Source organism: Nyctereutes procyonoides, unplaced genomic scaffold (assembly GCF_905146905.1).
Source record: "Nyctereutes procyonoides isolate TBG_1078 unplaced genomic scaffold, NYPRO_anot_genome, whole genome shotgun sequence".
NCBI classification, from domain to species: Eukaryota; Metazoa; Chordata; class Mammalia; order Carnivora; family Canidae; genus Nyctereutes; species Nyctereutes procyonoides.
Window position 1 is genome coordinate 2,845,227 of NW_026575121.1, and position 18,354 is coordinate 2,863,580.

Below are 18,354 nucleotides of genomic sequence, written 5' to 3' on the forward strand. Positions count from 1 at the left end.
TGGGGTCTGGAGCCTTACTTCTCTCTCGATGTTACAGTTATGTGAGATAATGATTGTTTAAGCCAGTTGGGTTTTCTGCTGCTCGTGACTAAAATATATCCTGATATACTAAATCATCTCTGATCCCAGGAAGTGACTCCCAACATCCCAAGAGGACCTCCCCTCCCTCGGCAGGACTGGGTGAGCCTCCCTCAGCGGCCCAAAGTCTAGCCATTTCCTGCTTTCATTTCTCCTGCCAATGTTCAGTGCCCATTAATGGTGGCCTTTCTTTTCTGTCTCGTTTCTTAAAACAAACAAACAAACAAACAAACAAAACCCACAGAATTGATGCCATTTTAAAAATTTAATTTAAACTTAATTTTTATTTCAGCAATACATATTTACAAGTTAGATGGCTAAAAAGTCCTTAAAAGGAGAAGAGAAATTTCCACCTTATTGTCCCACCCCAAACTTTCCAGAGGCCATCCCTGTCCATCCTTTTCACCGTGTCTTCTGGATGGTAGCTCCTGTTGCTAAACAGGATATAGCTTTTATCATTTTGATATAGCTTTTATCATTCTCTAGCTTTAGTTGTTATGCATTTTCTGTGATGGAAGATGGAGACCTAGATGACTTACACCCCTCCCCCACATACATATCCTCTCATTTCCTAATAGAAATTATATCACAGTATTTTGTTTTTACGTTATTCCACATAATTCACAGGTGAGCCATGTAGTGTACTATGATTACATTTTTGTTCTTAAACAATAGTTTCTTTTTATGAGCATTCAATGAACACTGTGTCTTTTCCTTTGTTTATTTTTCTATGTATTTTCACTAGTTAATCCCAAGTGCTTCAAAAAAACATATAAATCCCTCCAATGTGGCAAATCAATTAGTTTCTTGTTTTTCTGCTACCACCAACATCCTATGTTGTTCACTTTTCTCCTGTGTTGGATTCCTTGTTTCCTAGATGTCGTGTTTTTCTCTATCTTGGCTTAATCATTTATTTTGGAGGAGCACATCCTCCAGTTGGTTTCCAATAAAAAGTGCAAGGGTAATAAAAGCGTTGACACCTTTCTTCCTGAAAACGTCTCTATCAACCCTGTCATTTATTTGTAGGTATTTTCATGTTGTGGCCTTTGTCCACCCCACCCCACTCTCCACTGCCCCCAAAGTGGAGTGGTCATTGTGCATAATTAAGAGTGAGGCTCTAACAGGCTGACTAGATGCTCTCTGAATAGAAGGGATTGGTTGCGGTATGGACTTCCCTGCCAGGGAGATAATAGGGCAGGTGCCAGCTTTTGTGTTGGGAAATCCTCAACAGTCTGTATCTGTTAGTCTTTCCCTTGGATTGTGTTGTTTCCCCACAGGAGGATCCTGCAGGCTCCTGTTTTGACAAGATATGAGTCTGACAGCATTCTGACAGCTGAGTAAGGGAAGGGTCCTGGGGCTCTTGTTTACTATAAAGATGTTCCCTTTCTCCCTAGCTTGAGAACACCACCTCCCTCCCACACCCCACTCTGCCTGAGGTCAATGACTCCAGAGAGAAAATGAGGAGGGGAAGGTGCCTGATGGGGAAAGGGAACTTCTATTCAGAGTTTCAGCCAATCTCCCAGAAGGTTCGTAGGGGGAGCAGTGGAGTCAGCACCCAGCTAACCCTTCTCCACAGATATCTTTTAAACTCCTACCACCTGTGTGAACTTGAACAAGTTTCTCAATTTCTCCAAGCTTCGGTTTCTTCATCTGTAAAGTAGAAACACAAGGCTTCGGTGTAAGGGTTAAATGGAGTTACTGAATATGAAGTGTCTGGCTCAGTCTGCCCAGCATGGAGAGGCCATGCAATTGTGGTGGTACAGTGGCCAGGGAGGTAGTAGTTGGTAGTCTCCCTAGCTCTGTTTCAGTGGATGGAAAGGACCCCTTCCCACTATCCAGTTCTTTTCTATACTCCCTCAAAAGGAAAGCCACCCTATTCATGTGCCACCAAAATATTAGTAGAATTGCAGGGGTACAACCACCTTTGCAACTTGTCCTCTACCCCACCCTCTCTCTCATTGCCCAACCAAATGCTTAGAGCAACCTCCTCTGTTCTGGCTCCCATCCCAATAGATTAGCATGCACGATTGGGACCTTCAGTGAAGTCAGTCCCAACCCAAATCACAAGAGTAAAATTGACCCTCTCCTTTCTACCATTTGACACGTAATCCCTCCACTCCCTAGACAAGGCCCTGGTTCTTCCTCCCACTCTTCTATTCCTTCTAGCCCCCAGCAAGAGAGAGGCGAAGGGAATCTTCTTGCCTGCAGTGTGCTAGAGCCTCTCTCCCAGTGCAACATGAAATTTCTCTTTCTCCTTACTTTTTACCAGCTCTGTCTTGCCCCAGTCCTTCTCTCCCCCTTTCTCTCACTGTTCTTGTTTGGGACCTTGACTCTGCTTTGACCAAGGGCAGCCTTCCTCACAAAGTCTTTTCAGTGAATTCTTAGGATGCTTTTTCTGGTCTGCTCTGGAACCTCCATTAGCTTTGTTAACTGGCTATGCATCTTAGCCAGTTAGAAGAGGAGCTGGAGAAGCTGGGGAAGTTGAGGTTATCTTAAAGTTAATTTAGAATACCTGGTGGGACCAAGATCTGGTACAGAAACTGATGAAAAGAAGCACACAACGTGCTGAGCATCTTTTCCCAGTCTGACATGTGAGGTTGCAAGACAAGTAGAGATTTTGTCTGCTATATTTCTCATTTCGAGTCAATCACTGAAAACACATCTAATGCAATGTTTGAAGTAGGACTTATCAACAAAAGTCATGGTCACTTAAATGTTAGGAGTGGACCTTTGTTGGAAACAGTTAAATCCATGGTCATTTGGAGACTATGTGATGAATGAAGGTAGGCCCAAGGATGCAAGAACAGGCCCCACCTGGCAACCCCTTAAATTTGTGTTTCCCTTTTCAACCACATGCAGACAGGAAGGCTGTACTTTGTCTTCTGTGCCTGCCCTTTTCTGAGTATCAACCTCAGTCTGTCCTTAAAATTTTCCCCAGCAAAGTAATAGAGCAAAGGATTGAGGCAGGTATTGGCTGCTGCCAAGGTCAGTGTGATGACTACAGCTTTATGCAGGTCCTCTTTGCATGTATTCACTTTCCACTCCATCAGGTGGAGAGTTCTCAGTATGTGATAGGGCAGGAAACACAAGAGGAAGATGATCAAGGCAATGATGATGGTGATAAGTGCCTTCTTGTGAGAAACCCGCAGCCCTGATTCTGGGACCTCTACTTTTAACAGGGCTCGAATGATCAGCAGGTAACAAATGCTGAGCATGCAGAATGGCAGCAGGAAGCCGATCACCAAGGCAATGTAGTTCATGGTCTTCAGTTTAACAATTTTATTGATATTCAGCTCTAAGCATAATACGACACTGCCCTTCTGCTCAGAGCCATTGTTCAGAAGCATTACTGAGGAAGCCATGATAAGGATCCATATGATCCCACACAGAATCCAGGCACTCTTGATGCTGGTGACATGGAGAAGCCGGAAGGGGTGAACAGTTGCCAGGAAACGCATGATGCTCAGAACAGTCAGGAAATAAATGCTGCTGTACATGTTGACATACATAGAATAAGACATAATCCTGCAGGCCAGGTCCCCAAATATCCAATTGAAGTTTCTGATGTAATAGTCAGCTCTGAAGGGTAGTGTACTTGTGAACAAGAAATCTGAAATGGCCAGGTTTAGCATGAAAACATTCACAGAAGTGAACTTCTTATAAGATTGCAGGAAAACATATATGGAAAAGCCATTTCCCAAGGTTCCCCAGACAAATATTACCAGGTACACAATGGGGTAAAAATCCTTTTTGAAGTTTTCAATTGTACAGCTCCCATTGCTGTTGCTACTGCCAAAGGTGCCGTTGGGTTCCATTTCTGGCATGGAGGTGAATGGAGGCAAGGACATAAGTTTCTTCTCTATGGTGGATTAAAAAGAAACAGACACAAAAAGTTACTCCTCACTCACTACTCACATCTTTCCAGGTTTTAATGAAACAACTGGCTTTTCTTTGTAACTTGAGTCCAAAAATATCAGCAAAGTTTTTACTATATCCTCCATTATATTTCATGATAAATTTCTAGAATGCAAAATAAACATTGATTTATTTCATTGAAACCGAAGCCTCAAACTTGGGAGATATTTGGTCCAGTGCTTGCGTTAATACGACAGTCTACACCTACCAGACAACAGATGTCTCACCAGAATATTTGGAAGAAGACAAAAGCACAACATTTTTAAGTGCTAAAACAAAAGTCTACCAACCCAAATTTCTATATCCAGCAAAAATACCTTTCAAATATGAAGGAGAAGTCAAAATGTTCTCAGATGATGGAGAACTAAGAGAATTTATTGTCTGCAGACCTACCTTAAATGAATGGCTAAAAGAAGGCCTCTAAACAGAAAGGAATCAATAAAAGAAGGGCCCTAGGAACATTAGAAAAGAGGCAGAAAATGAAAAGCAAAAATATGGGTTAAGTACAATAGGATTGTCTTCTCTTTTTGAGTCTAAGTTACATTTGATGGTTGAAACAAAAACTCTAACCTTGTCTGATGTGATTCGATATGATGCAGGGGAATTTTTAAAGATAATTTTATTGTAAATGGGGGAGGGTAAAGGGACACAAAGGAGGTAAGGTTTTCACAACTTCACTTGAGTTGGTAAAATGATGATGCCAATAGACTGTGGTAAATGATGTATGTGTAATGTAACACCTGGAGCAGCCATTAAAAAGCTATACAAAGAGATATGCTCAAAAACACTAGAGCCAAATCAAAATGGAATTCTGAAAAGTGGTTGAATAACCAACAGAAAGATAAGAAAAAGAAAATAGACAATACAAGCAGAAAAATACAATCAAATGGCAGGCTTATCCCTAACAAACCAATAATTACATTAAATATAAATAGTCTAAATATACCAATTAAAATACAGATTGGCAGACTGGAATATATATATGTACATATATATATATATAATATGCTGTATATAAGAAATTCACTTCAAATAACAGTACTGGCAGGTTGAAAGCAAGAGGACGAAAAATATTTATGTCATGGAAATGTAAATCAAAGAAAATCAGGAGTAGCTCTTAATATCAGATAAAGTAAACTTCAGAACAAAAAACAATATGAGAGAAGGACATTATATAATGATAAAAGAGTCTATCTATCAAAAAGACACACCAGTTCTAAATGTGTATGCACCAAACAACCGAGTTGCAAACTATATGAAGGAAAAACTGATAGAATCAAGAGGAGAAATATACAAGTCCATGGTTACAGTTGGTAATTTCAAAATCCTGTCTCAATAACTGATAGAACAAATAGACAAAAACTCCTCAAGAATTGGATAAACTCAAGTACAACATCAACCAATGGGACCAACTGACTTACCTTTCACAAAAATTAACTAAAATGGATCATAGACTAAATGTAAAACTATAACATTTTTAGGAAAATAAAAACCCAGGAGAAAGTCTCTGGGATTTAAGACTAGGCAGAGAGTTCTTGGACTTGACAACAAAAACGTGATCCATGAAATGAAAAATTGATAAATTGGACTTCATCAAGATAAAACAACTTTTCCTCTGCAAGAGGTTCTGTTGAGAAGATGAAAAGACAAAATATGGGCTGGGAGAAAATATTTGCAAACCACAGATTTGACAAAGGACTAGTGTCTAGAATACATAAAGAACTCTCGAAACTCAGCAGTAAAAATAAATAAATAAAACCCAACCAAACAAAACCAAACAATCCAATTAGAAAATAGGCAAAAGACACGAAGAGATATTTCAGGCATGTGGGTAAAATATAAGCACATACAAAATTGTTCAATAGCACCAGCCACTAAGGAAATGCAAACAATAACTACAGTGGGATATATTTACACGCCTACTAGAACGGCTAAAATAAAAAATAGTGACAACATCAAGACATTCTAGTCACCGGTCAGACTTGTAAATCTGGTAAATAGTAACCATTGTTTCCTAACCTTCTAACACCCATTCTATCACCTATTGTCTTGAGTGTTGTTTTTCTTTAGGAGGAAAAGTCCGTAAGGAAAAGACAAGGGGGGGAGGCCGGTAAGTCCGTCCTCCAACCGCCCCAGGGACTGAGTGTTCAGAAGGCCTGGCATTCTTTAGACAAACTCTGGATAAACTTTGTGTAAAGTCATCATTTCAAATATTGGAATGACTTCCTCTGTCATATCTTTGTGATCCCGAGGTCTGCTTTGTTTAGTTTTTTTCAAACCTAACTTGAGGCAGGTGACCTTTGCCCAAATTTCAGAGATGGAAGGGCAAATAAGCTCCATCCTTACAGCACCCCAGCGCTCGTGGGGTCCATCCAACTTCGAACTGTACCTCTCCCAGGGCCACGAGGTGTCTTTCAGCTTTCCTCACTGTAGAGCGCCCATGCCACTGGCACAATTTCACCAGGGACCATGTGGAATTGCAGTGGCCACTTTGGGGAACTTGTGACATGAACAAGGTTGTTGGCTTGAGAGGCGCTCTAGGAGAAACAGTGAGGAAACCGTCAAGAGGACATTGTCTACAATATTCTTTTTGTTGAATGTTGGTGATACCCCCTCCTTTCCTTCCATCCTTTGGGGATTAAAAAGTGCTAGCTCTTTTATCAGGTATTGACAAAATTGACAAGGCCTTAAACCAATTTTAAGGTCAATCCTTTTCAGGTATATATTCAAAATCTGTTTTTCTAGATATAAATGTTTTTCAGGTACATGTTCAAAATGTTTTTCTAGATACAAATATTTTTCTTCCTTTTCTTTTCGGAGGGAATATAATTGTCCTTTCTTAGTGCTGAAATCATATTCATCTAAAGCAGTTTCCTCCTTCTTTTCTTTCTTCTCTCAATCCCTCTTTCTTTTTCCCTCTCTTGGAAAATGAATGATTAGCTGCTCAAAAGAGTCCTTCACTTTTTATGTGCACATTCTAGGAATGTACGGTCCAGATAAACAGGCAAATGTCTGAAATAAAGGAAGACAGAGTTATTAAGATGTATTTCATTTTGTGGATTTACGTAATAGCTTTTATTATTACAGTTGTAAGAAAAAAAGAAAGGGCATTGTTTTCAAGTTAAAAGAAGATACCATTTTTGGCATGATTCAGAGTCTCCAAAAAATTAATTTAATAAATTAATAATTTAATAAATTTAATGTCAGCATAATATTTTGATATGAACAAGGCAGGGGTTAAATTTCATTTGATTAAACTGAATTTCCTGCATGGGTTTTACAAATATTTTTTTGGTTTTACAAATAATTGTTTACAAATTAAACAATATTCCACTACTCCATAACTTGTTTGAAGTTTTAAAATATACATATAAAATTGCAATTAACTAAAATGAGTGATAACAATGAATGCCTTTTTAAAAGTTTAATTTTATGACTTCTTACTTGGAACAAATCATAAGAATTTAATGTTTTAACTAAAATTTAAATTTCCTAATTCTTAACTAACTTAAAGACCTTAGACAAATAGTTAATAATCTTTGGATGCTTAAATGATTTCTGAATAAGGAATACATACAAAACAGTGGTTATTCAATATAAGGAATTGAATAAATACAATTTTTTACTTTATTTTTTACAAGGGTAATAGATGAATAAAATATGCTTTTGAATTATACTTTTTAATTATACTTTAAAATTATTTACAGTGTAGGACAAATACTAGTAGACAGATAAATATCTAAATTCTTCTTTATTTTCTCCCCTCTAACTGTTCTTATGCTTGATGAAAAGGCGATTATTTTGGTCAAAGATGATAATTAATATAGACAGTTAATACAGAGAAATACAAATATGCATACAAGATAATGAACATGATTTTCTCGTTGTTTATTCAGAGAATAATTTAATACACACATTGTTTTATTTAATAGATTTAATTTTAAAACTATAGTTCAGTACTTTAAATTCATTACTTTTTAGTTTATATATTAGTGAATGTCTAAATGCATATGTATGAGGGCATATTAATAAATCTTTTACTATAGATTATTAAACATGAATAACGTAAAAAAAGAGTAAAATTAGAATTAGAGTCTTTTTAACATAAAATAATTAGGTTATTTTTTACTCAGGAGTAAAGATATCTTTTTGTCAATAGAATATTCTGTTCAAATTGAACACCAATAAAAAATAAATTTTAAAAAAGCATATTCTGTTTTATTTCAGTGCTTTTGACATACTTTTAAATCCTTTTTTAAAAGCTTCCTTGCATTCAAAATAAAGTTTCTAATAACCTTTGTTAATTGCTGAGTGCTTTTACAATGTTGCCTATAAGAATTTCTTGATTCTGGATACTTATAAGTTATATCTTGTCTCCTTAAACAACTATTCTTGATTCTTTCTTCCCCAAATTCAGGTCCCCAAATTAAATATAAGGTTATCAATACATCTTTTGTGCCTAAACCATCTTGGGGTTTTACTACAATGGCCAAGGAGTAACACAAGCTTTGTTCCTTCATCCTACAAAAGGAAGGAAAAATGGGAATAATTAGATTTCTAAAAATCCTTTGAATTTTAATGAATCTAAAACCAGTATGAGGGTGTATTTGTTTACCGAACAAGTAGTAAAAAAGCTGATAAATTAGTCCCCCAAAGTTGATTATACTTAGGTAAAATGTGCTAATATAAATCTCTTTCAAGGATTCCATACTTTTTAGGTTTAAAAGAAGCATGTTCATGTTTAAATGCAAAGATTCCTGTAACTGATAGGAATAAAAAGATTTCTTTCCCACAGGGTTCTAGGTTTACAAACCCTTTCTCTGGTGTGGTCATGACAACTGAACAAGCACTAGACTTTCTGACTCAGTTTCATGGGAATCATCAGAGACCAACTTCTGATTTCACTCTTTCAGTAGACCCGGTAGCCACAGTATAACCGTCTTGTTTAGAGTGATAACAGCTCCGAGCAAGGCTGACAGGAACCTTAAGTCAACTTAGTCAACATAGTTCTATGTTCTCCACTAAATAGTCTCCCTGTTGGGGGCACCTGGCTGGCTCAGTAGGTGGGGCATGGGACCCCTGAACTCCTGAGTTCAAGCCCCACGTTGGGTGGAGGGACTACTTAAAATAAATAGTTTTCCTATTGTACAGACTTTCCTATTGATAGAAATGACTTGGGACTTTTCAGCCAATCACAGAAGCTCCTATACAATTTTGTTGGTTTCCCTTAAAACATCCGTTGCTGTAACATTAAACCAAGCTACTCTCCTTTCCTCATCTGTCAAAATAAAAAAAAAAAAAAGAAAGAAAAAGAAAAAGAAGGCCATGATTGGTTATCTTAGTGACGGAGGTGTCCATACCTTGCACGGGCCTTCTAGATTCTCCTTTGGATATCCCTGATTTAATTCTCTTGGTTGGTTGGTTCATCCTTAGAAAAACCTAAAATCGCCAAGCAGACTATGCTATCGCTGACTTGAATTTACCCTTGAAATATAAACTTTACTCTATATAAATAAATAAAATTAATTCAGACGACACAGTTAATTGCCTTTCCCCGGACTTGCTGACAAAAGGATGAAAGAACAAATATTTGTACGTGGAATATGATTTTGGATTCATCCCTGAATTCAAAATACCTTAGAAATAGAGATTGCCTGACACTGTAAGACTCTGTATAAAGTAAATAATGAATCAAAGAACCTTGAGACATTTTGCTGTTACCCAAAGAAACGGCCGTAATAAAAGTAGAGTTTAGCCAGGCTCCTTCATGATACTACCTACAGTAGCAGAGATAAACTGGCAATGGTATTAAAACAACACTGGAAGGGTCATTTGAAGGTATTGCTAAGGCTGTTCCCACGCTTGCCCTACCTGCCATCGGCACGATTCTAGCAGTCTGTAAGGGCAGAACATGGACAACCACAACCCCAAGGCTCCTTTGAAGATAACCAGGTCTACAGACTTTTAAAGCTTTTCTTTGCTGCAGAGCCCTGGCCGTACGGCAGGGGGAAAAAATTGCTTAATTTGGAAACCCCCACTTTTCTCTTCTGTAAGAGACACACATTTCACTGATTCGGTCATCAAAGAACTGTAAAGCTTTACCTTTCATTTAGAAACATCACTGTCCTTATCCACAAACAACAGGGAAAGTAACAAGAACTAATGGAACCCTAACACCCTCAAACTTCTAAGGATTGAAGTATTTCCATTGGCCTTGATTTCAGGCAATGAGATCAATCCCCCCCTAGAACCCACAAATCATCTCCTCCTGAGTACGTAACAAGCTGCCTTGTGCGTTTGGCAATTACTTCCAATCCCTGATCCTATCTTATTGTGATCTAATGTGATGACTACAGGAAAGTCGTATTTCCAAAATATTCTCCAAAGCAGACTTTGTGTGGTCTTCTGGAAAAGACGTCAGGAAAAAACATCTCTTGACCCTAGGTGGAGAGGACCTTATTGCTGTCTTTAACAACTGACAGTGCATGAACACACCAATACTTTAATTTTTGGACTCATGTCTCCCAACAAAAAAAGACACATGAACTCCCTCACAGCTACTGGAAGCCCATTTCTTGAAAGACTTCAAACTGAAGATTTTTAGAAATTCTCCAGAAGCTGTGGATTTACAGAAGGCCAGATTATTGACTCCCGAAGCAGACAGCTTTCACACAAGACAGAACAAAATTACTTTTCTGATTCTTTAGCACTCTCTTCTTTCCCTTTACTACTCATTTTGTTCATTACCGTAATTTTACCCTATTAGCTGATATGATCTCTCTTATCTTCATCCTGTGACCCATTACCGTCTCTGCCACTTAAGAGAAAACAAGATTCTCTGGGTTGTTTTCTTCTTTTCTTTTCTTTTCTTTCTTTTCTTTTCTTTTCTTTTCTTTTCTTTTTTCTTTTAGTAGGCTTCACACCCAGCATGGAGCCCAGTGTGGGGCTGGAACTCACAACACTGAGACCAAGATCTGAGCTGAGATCAAGTCAGATACTTAACTGACTGAGCCACCCAGGCTCCCCTCTGGGTTGTTTTTTTCTTAGATCATAGCTACTTTCCTGAATTTAACTGCTCACTGACAAAATTCAGTAGCTAAAAACAAGCACACCAAAAAAAAATAAAAAAAAATAAAAACAAGCACACCAAAAAGCAAATAAATAAAAAATCACTTCAAGATGGAAATGTTCTTCTATATATCCCTTCTGATATTTAAGTATCCCTCACATAATTAACTCCAATTTCAGTCTTATAAAAATTGTACGTTGCCCCATGTCAACAGAATGCTTCTGTTGAAGTCCTTACAACCTATCAGCAAAACCTAACACTTTGGGAGTGGGAACAGAGATTTCTATCCAACCTGGATAGAAATCATTACCTTATTTTCTTCCACAACCTTCCAGCCTGCTTTGCAGGACCTGTTAGACTCCACCCAAGAAATCTATCCACTTCAAGGGACTCTCCACCACAGATGCTCAAATAAAGAAAAAAGCTCATTCCTGTTGTGATAAATGATTCTTGAATTCCAAGTACCACTAGTCTACTTCTTTTGTGGACATCGGGCTTATATCCACCTGCCACACACTAACGTATCCTGTGTATTCAACAAGACCATCATTAGAGGATGTCAGATGTTTAAAATTATCACTCCCGCAGGAATCATGTTTCCCTAAAAAAGAATACACAGACACATCTGAAAGAGTCAGGCACAAGCTGATTGAAAGAACTCTCAGGAGAGATAACCGACCCTCTGGCACGCACACTGTGCAAGCAACAACTACCAGAGTGGGAATAATGCAACTGGAAAATATCACTCATAACTTGTCTCCGGCCCTCGTAAGAGTCTCACTTATTTAAGGTGTACAGCTTCTGTTCTGGAAGCTGACAAGACTCTCTCCTTGATCAAACTCTAGGCGGGCTCCTCTGAGTCCTCTTCTTGACTAGGCTTCCACCTTGGCCTATAAAGACTTGAATGAAGGACTAACAGTTATTTAACAGCTCAGGGCCACATCTCTAGGATGCCATAACCTCCTCTTCTTATAGAGCCTGAAACAACTCGAGGCTACTGGAAGAATTTACTGTTTGTTCTAGCCAACACCTGAGGGTAGGGCTCCTGTCTCCCAGCCTCTGTGGAAGGGTAAGATCCTAAGCTTTAAAAGTGTCAGCAAACTCAGATGCAATTCACATGGGCCAACCTCCCTTTTCATTTTTTTTAATCACTTTTCACTTCCCTGACACTGCTGAGCTCCTATTTACCCACCCACCCCACCCATTCCTTCCTTCTTCCTTAAAAATATCCACTCACCTCTGTAAAAATTGAAGTTGAGTTCAGTTCATGCTGGACTCTTTTCTCTATTGCAACAGTATATTACTCATTAAAATCTGTCCTTCCTTTAACTAGTGCCTGGCTTTGTTTATCTTTGACAGAGCCCAGGTTTAGAAAATTTTATACTAAAGTAAACACTTATTACTGCACCTGAATAAATATTGCATAACAGCCTCTGACTGGAGGTATGGGTGAAGGGAAGCTTCCTGGATGTTTAGAAAGAACAGGAGGATTTGGGGGACATGTTTCCATTTTCTGAGTATGATAGAAGGACATGTTTCCTTGTTTTTCAGGGTCTGCTATAAGAACTAATAACCATTTTTGTTCCTGCGAAGTCCTGCTTCCTTGATTCTTACCCCCAAATCATCTAATGCAAGCATCCTCTTTCTGAGATGTCCCATTTTCCCTTCGTGCGCATTCCCCCTTGACATGACAAGTCAATAGACCCAACTTTGTTCAACTACTGGTATAGTCTCAACGGCCTTCAGCTAGAAGACAGTGACTCCGAGAATCCGCATAATGATCTAAAGAATAAATCGATATGGTAAAACAGTTAAATGAACCTACCCAAAGAGATGGTTTGTAAATATATTTCTGATGCAGCAAGGATGTTTTTCAATCCTCCTTCAGGCACTTATGTGAAGGTGTAACTCAGAAAACATGGTTGACATGGAAATAATGTCAAAGAAAGAAAAGCTTTTTTTCTTTAATTCAGCACTTCCCAAAGTATCTTCCATGAAATATGAATCCCATAAGATACTCTGTAAAAGACAAGGCTTCCATGTTTAAATCAGCTTGAGAAATACCGCAAGCTCTAGTGTTCCTCTCTTGGAGATTCGTAATGCACGTTAAAGGCTCTCTGAGGGTCCTGCAGGAAGACAGAACCAAAAAAAAAAAAAAAAAAAAGGCTGATTTATACACAGCATCCTTCCTTTTTTTTTGATCCTGAAAACTTTTGTGCACATTAACACATTCTGAGAACTAATGTTCTACACAATCTTACTTGGGAAATGTTGATGTTATTATATAATTTTTCTGGAACAAGGTTTGGATAGAACAAAAAGAGAACTCCCACCTAATGGGCCAGTTCCACTAGCAAGTGTTCTAGTGTTTGAGTCAGAGAGTTCTAAACGCTCACTTTTGGATAAATTAGCATTTCTGAGCATCCATTACCTCATTTGTAAAATGGAGATTGTATTAATTTCCTCGGGCTGCCTTAACAGAGTTAAGAACTAGAGCCTTAAACAACAAACATTTATTCTCTCATGGTTCTGGAGGTAGGAAGTCTGAAATCTGGGTATCAGTAGGGCCAGGCTCTCTTAGAAGCCTCCAGGGATGAATTCTTCCTTCCTTTTCTAGCTTCTAGTGGTTACCCGTGATCTTTGGCATTCCTTGGCTTGTGGATGCCTTACTCCAACCTCTTAACTGTCCCATGGTATTTTCTTTTGTGTCTTCACATCATCTTCCTACTACATATCCTGTGTTGCTGTGTCTTCTCCTCTTCTTACAAGAACACAAGTTATTCGGGTTAGGGCCCATCTTCATCCAGTATGACCTCATCTTAACTAATTATATCTACAAAGATCCTGTTTCCAAATAAGGTCTTATTTACAAATATCTGGGATTAGGATTTGGACATATCATTTTGGGGGACATAATTCAACCCACAACAAGGATATTATATAACATTGATTTCACGGGGTTGTTGTAAGCATTAAATGAGAAAGAGAGCGAGAAGGCATGCTTCACACAGTCCTTGGCAGTGGGTAAATGCTCCCCAGCTGTTCCACCCTCATGAATGAATGCAGGAATGACTTAGCTCCAACATCTGTCATCCCACTGACCATGAGGAGGAGTTGATGACCTCAGTTCATGTTCATACGAAGTGTAACAAGTAGACTCCTCTTCGTGTTTGCTAGAAAAGCATACTGTACAGAAATACTGATAACTCTTGGATTATTTTGACATGCTTATGATGAAAATCTCTCAAGACCATTTCCACTACTTTCTTTCGGTCTATTCCTACCAGGCAATCTTCTAATAACTCATCTGCTTCATCAGGCCTCCCTGGGAAGGTGGACTTTGAATTGTGAACTGGAAGATTACAATAAAGGGAAAGTAGAATCTCCCATTAATATGTGTTCAAACCAGAATAACCAGAATTCTGGGTTAAAAATTATTTCCCTATGAGTTTGACTTGTGTAAACTGATTTCTTTAGGCCTAGGAGTAGACTGACAAGATGAGAGTTCTCCAATGCAGAGCTGAGGGCCACCCCTTTTTGAGATGACTATAGGGCCTTAGTTCTGATTGCATGAATAGTGGCTTTTGATCTGTCTCCACAGCAAGTCTCGGGTTTCTTGCTTTGATTATAGGGAGAATGGTGAGGCCGTTAGCTGGGATCAGGAGCACACACTCTAGAGCTCAGGAGACAGGTCAAGGCTACAGATACAGTTCAGAAAGATCATCACACAGAGGCTAAAAGTCTGTAGGCCTAACTTGGGAAAGGGAATACAGAAACACAAGGAAATTGGAGATAGTGTGTTAACTCGATCTTATAGAAAATTAAAATTTCTACTGGTTGGCAGGGCTAGGGTAGAAGGACAAAGAGATGAGGCATGAGAAATAAGACAGGTATGTGACCAGCCAGAGGAATTCTTGTGGGTTTCATTACAAATGGCCTTTTTTTTTTTTTTTTGGATGGAGTCCTATCCGTATGGCCATATAGAACCTACTGTAGTCTTAAGGACCCTGACTTTAGAGCCAGGATTCTGATAGAATCTTAGGGAAAGCTCATATCTAAGGCCAGGAAAGAATCTGGAAAAAGTAGAAATGGATCTAAAAGCAATCAAGTCCTTAGACATTTTGGCCACGAAGACCACTTTTCCCATCTCGAGACCAACAGGGCTTGTGCATTGCGATGAGAAGGGCAGCCAGGGAAAGTTGGGAAGCAGCCTGCGCTCTGCCCTAGGGTGTGGCAAGTCTTCAGGGACACCAGCAGCTATAGATGCTGAGGAAAATCCCTTATCATAGGCAGACATGGAGTCCAGCAGGTACAACCACAGACAAGAAGTCACCAGAAAAGTTGGTAACAGGTGTTCCACTAGAGAGGGGTGTAGTGGGGATAAAAAATGGACCTTACAGCAGGGATTCCTTGAGCAACCAGGGAGCAAGGCAGGACTCATGGGGAAGTCCATCTGAAAGCTGCAAGACCATTTATGGTCAGGCCACCGTGGAAAGACAGGGTCAGTACAGACAGGCCCTGAATCCTGGAGTCCTTGAATCCTAGGGAGTCCTGGGTCTTAGAGTCCCTGAGTCTGGAGGCCCTGGGTCCTAGAGGCTTTGGGTTTGGGAGGCTATGAGTCCTGGAGACCCTGAATAATAAAGGCTCTGAATCTTGGAACCCCTGAATCCTGAGATCCCTGAATCCTGGAGGCCTGGATTTTGGAGGCCCTGAGTCCTAGAGGTCCTGGAGTTTAGAAGTCCTTAGTCCTGAAGGACCTGAATCCTGGAGTCTGGAGGCCCTGGGTTTTAGAGGCCTTGAATCCTAGAGGCCCTGGGTTTTGGAAGTATTGAGTCCTGGAGGCTTTGAGTCCTTAGAGGCCCTGGGTCTTGGAGGTGTTGTGTCCTAGAGGCCCTGAGTCTGGAGACCCTGGGTCTTGGAGAGCCTTTGGGCACAGAGACTTAGGCCAAGGATGCTAAGACAGGGGTCCACTTTCCTTAATGAGATGAAGACCAAATCTTAGGAAAAAGAGAGTTGTCCAAATTTAGAGTCAAGGCACAAAGTCAGGATCAGATCAACCCCCAGGGTGACCTGAGTTCCAGAGCTGCTTCCATTCCTCTGCCTGAGATTGGGATTGGTTCTGGGCCCTGCAGGGGCCTGGAGGGGAGTGGGGGTGGTCAGTGGCTGAAAAACTGCCTCAGTTGCAGGGAAGGGATACCCTAAGGAAGCTGGAGCTTTGATTCCAAGAGCACCTTAATCCCTGGAAAGCTTTAGAAAGAAAACACACGCTACCCTTTCTAGAAGCCTCATGTAGCTGACAGCCACAGGCTAAACGCAGGCCCAGCTCAGTTCCAAAATTCCATTTAGCTCAACACTTTCTCTTGAAAATCCTTTAAAACGTTTTGATTGCTCTTTCCGGCCCATATAAAATACAAAATACATCCGACCACGTCGCACTTCAACATTTCAGACTGTTTTAAAAAAAAGAAAGAAAGAAAAAGAAAAAGAAATCGCCTGCTATATGTGGTTTTAAAAATCAGCCAGACCAATTAAGTACGTGATGGGAAGCTGAGAAATACACGAAGAAGTAAATTCAGGGAAAACCAGGAAATAAATTGACAGCCTAATTTCCACCGTCTTGGCGGAAGAGGGGAAAGAGCACGTACACAGCTTCCTGTACTGAAAAGGGGCCAGGCACAAAGCAAGAATCAAGGCTTTGTTTCCTGTGGATTCCACGTTTCAGTTACGAAGAAAACCAAATATGTTGCGAGGCCGGTTAAAACCTGATGAGGATGAAGAGCTTCCCCTGATGCGTAGCATGTTTTCAAGGTCAGGGGCGCCTGGGTGGCTCAGGATCCTGGGTCCCTGCTCCTCCCTCTGCCTGTGTCTCTGCCTCTCTCTTTCTCTGTGTCTCACATGAATAAATAAATAAAATCTTAAAAAAAAAAAAAAACAACATAGGGCAACTTAAAAAAAAAAAGAGTGTTCTCATGGTCAGAGCAAAGCCGCAAGCGTCTAAAACATCGCAGATTATTTTCATCTGAACTTAGACAAATACCTTTTCTTTTCTTTTTTTTTATTAAAAGGTTTTATTTATTTATTCATGAGAGACACACAGAGAGAGGCAGAGACACAGGCAGAGGGAGAAGCAGGCTCCACGCAGGAAGCCTGACGTGGGACTTGACCCCAAGACTCCAGGATCACACCCTGGGCCTAAGGCAGGCGCTAAACCGCTGAGCCACCCAGGGATTCCCCCCCCGCCCCGTTTTCTTTTTTTAAAGAAAAATGTATTTTTGGACAGAGCCTAGTGACCCCTGTCACCGAGGACCCCCCCAGCCCCGCCCTGCCCCCATCAGTGCTCAGGTGCGCTTCCCCTTCGGGTGCCGAGATCTGGGCCCTGACCTGTCTCAGGACCTGCACACCCCAACACGACAGCCCCCAGGAGGGACAAGGGATGCGCCTTACACCACTGGGTGCTGCGGGGTTGCCATAAAGCCCTCAGGAGCAGGGAATCTTCTGGATCGTCTTTACAAGGATTTCATGGTGGGCTTTTGCCCAGCACCCAGGCGGCCAGCACCGGGACAGGAGACTGCCACCAGATGACGTCCCAGGTCTTCTGCTGGGCCCCTGTCTCTGGGGCTCCTCACTCCCACATGGAAAATCCTTCCAGCAAGCTCCCCTCAGTCCGCTGGCCACCTAGCCTTAGGGGATCCCTGCTTCCCTGGCTTCCAGCTCCCCACCTTTGCGGGCCTGCTGGCCTGCTCCCCTGGGGCCACTCAGTCCCCAGGCAGCCCCAGGGAAGCCGAAGGGGCTACTTTGTAGAGGAGGAAACATTCAAAGCTGTGGGATCCCGGGGGGCCCAGCTCCCGGCTCCCTGGCTCAGGGCTCCCCGGCCTCCCCGGCCTCCCTGGCCTCCCCAAGCTGCAGAGCCAGGGCCCGTGGGCCTGCCCGGGAAGTGAACACAACCTCAGACCTACAGGAGCCCCCGGGGGGGATAAACCAGACAACTCGAGACACAAGCAAGGTGAGGGGGGCCCTCGGCACGAGATGCCACAGGGAGCGGCCCTGGGGACCCGGATGGCCATAGGGTACCCGGGGAGAGGCTGGCTGTGGGGAGGCCGGGGGCTCGGGCACAGAACAGGACGCGGAGCACAGGGCAAGCTCGGGGAGGCGAGAGATACAATCCAGGTGAAGCACGAAAATGAGGATGAGGTGCCCCCGGGTGGGTTGAGAGTGACCTCCCTCCACAAGGGACACCGGGCCTATTCTGAGGGCGGTGAGAGCCCTGGGATCGCAGAGGCAGATGGTGTTTT

The 18,354-nt window shown here is 41.1% G+C and overlaps 1 protein-coding gene across 2 annotated transcripts in view; it reads right to left on the reverse strand.

Moving 5' to 3' along the window:
* Positions 1–352: 352 nt before the first annotated feature.
* CYSLTR2 (cysteinyl leukotriene receptor 2) overlaps positions 353–18,354 on the reverse strand; it is a 29,562-nt gene continuing 11,560 nt past the window's right edge. The window contains exons 2-3 of one of the 2 annotated variants that reach the window (XM_055336174.1): positions 12,888–13,188; positions 353–3,937 (exon numbers count right to left, since the gene is read on the reverse strand). In XM_055336174.1, coding sequence (XP_055192149.1) covers positions 2,904–3,926 — 1,023 coding nt within the window. In that variant the 5' untranslated portion in view covers positions 3,927–3,937; positions 12,888–13,188 and the 3' untranslated portion in view covers positions 353–2,903. The remainder of the gene's footprint in view (positions 3,938–12,887; positions 13,189–18,354) is intronic. The other variant, XM_055336175.1, reaches the window with a different exon arrangement.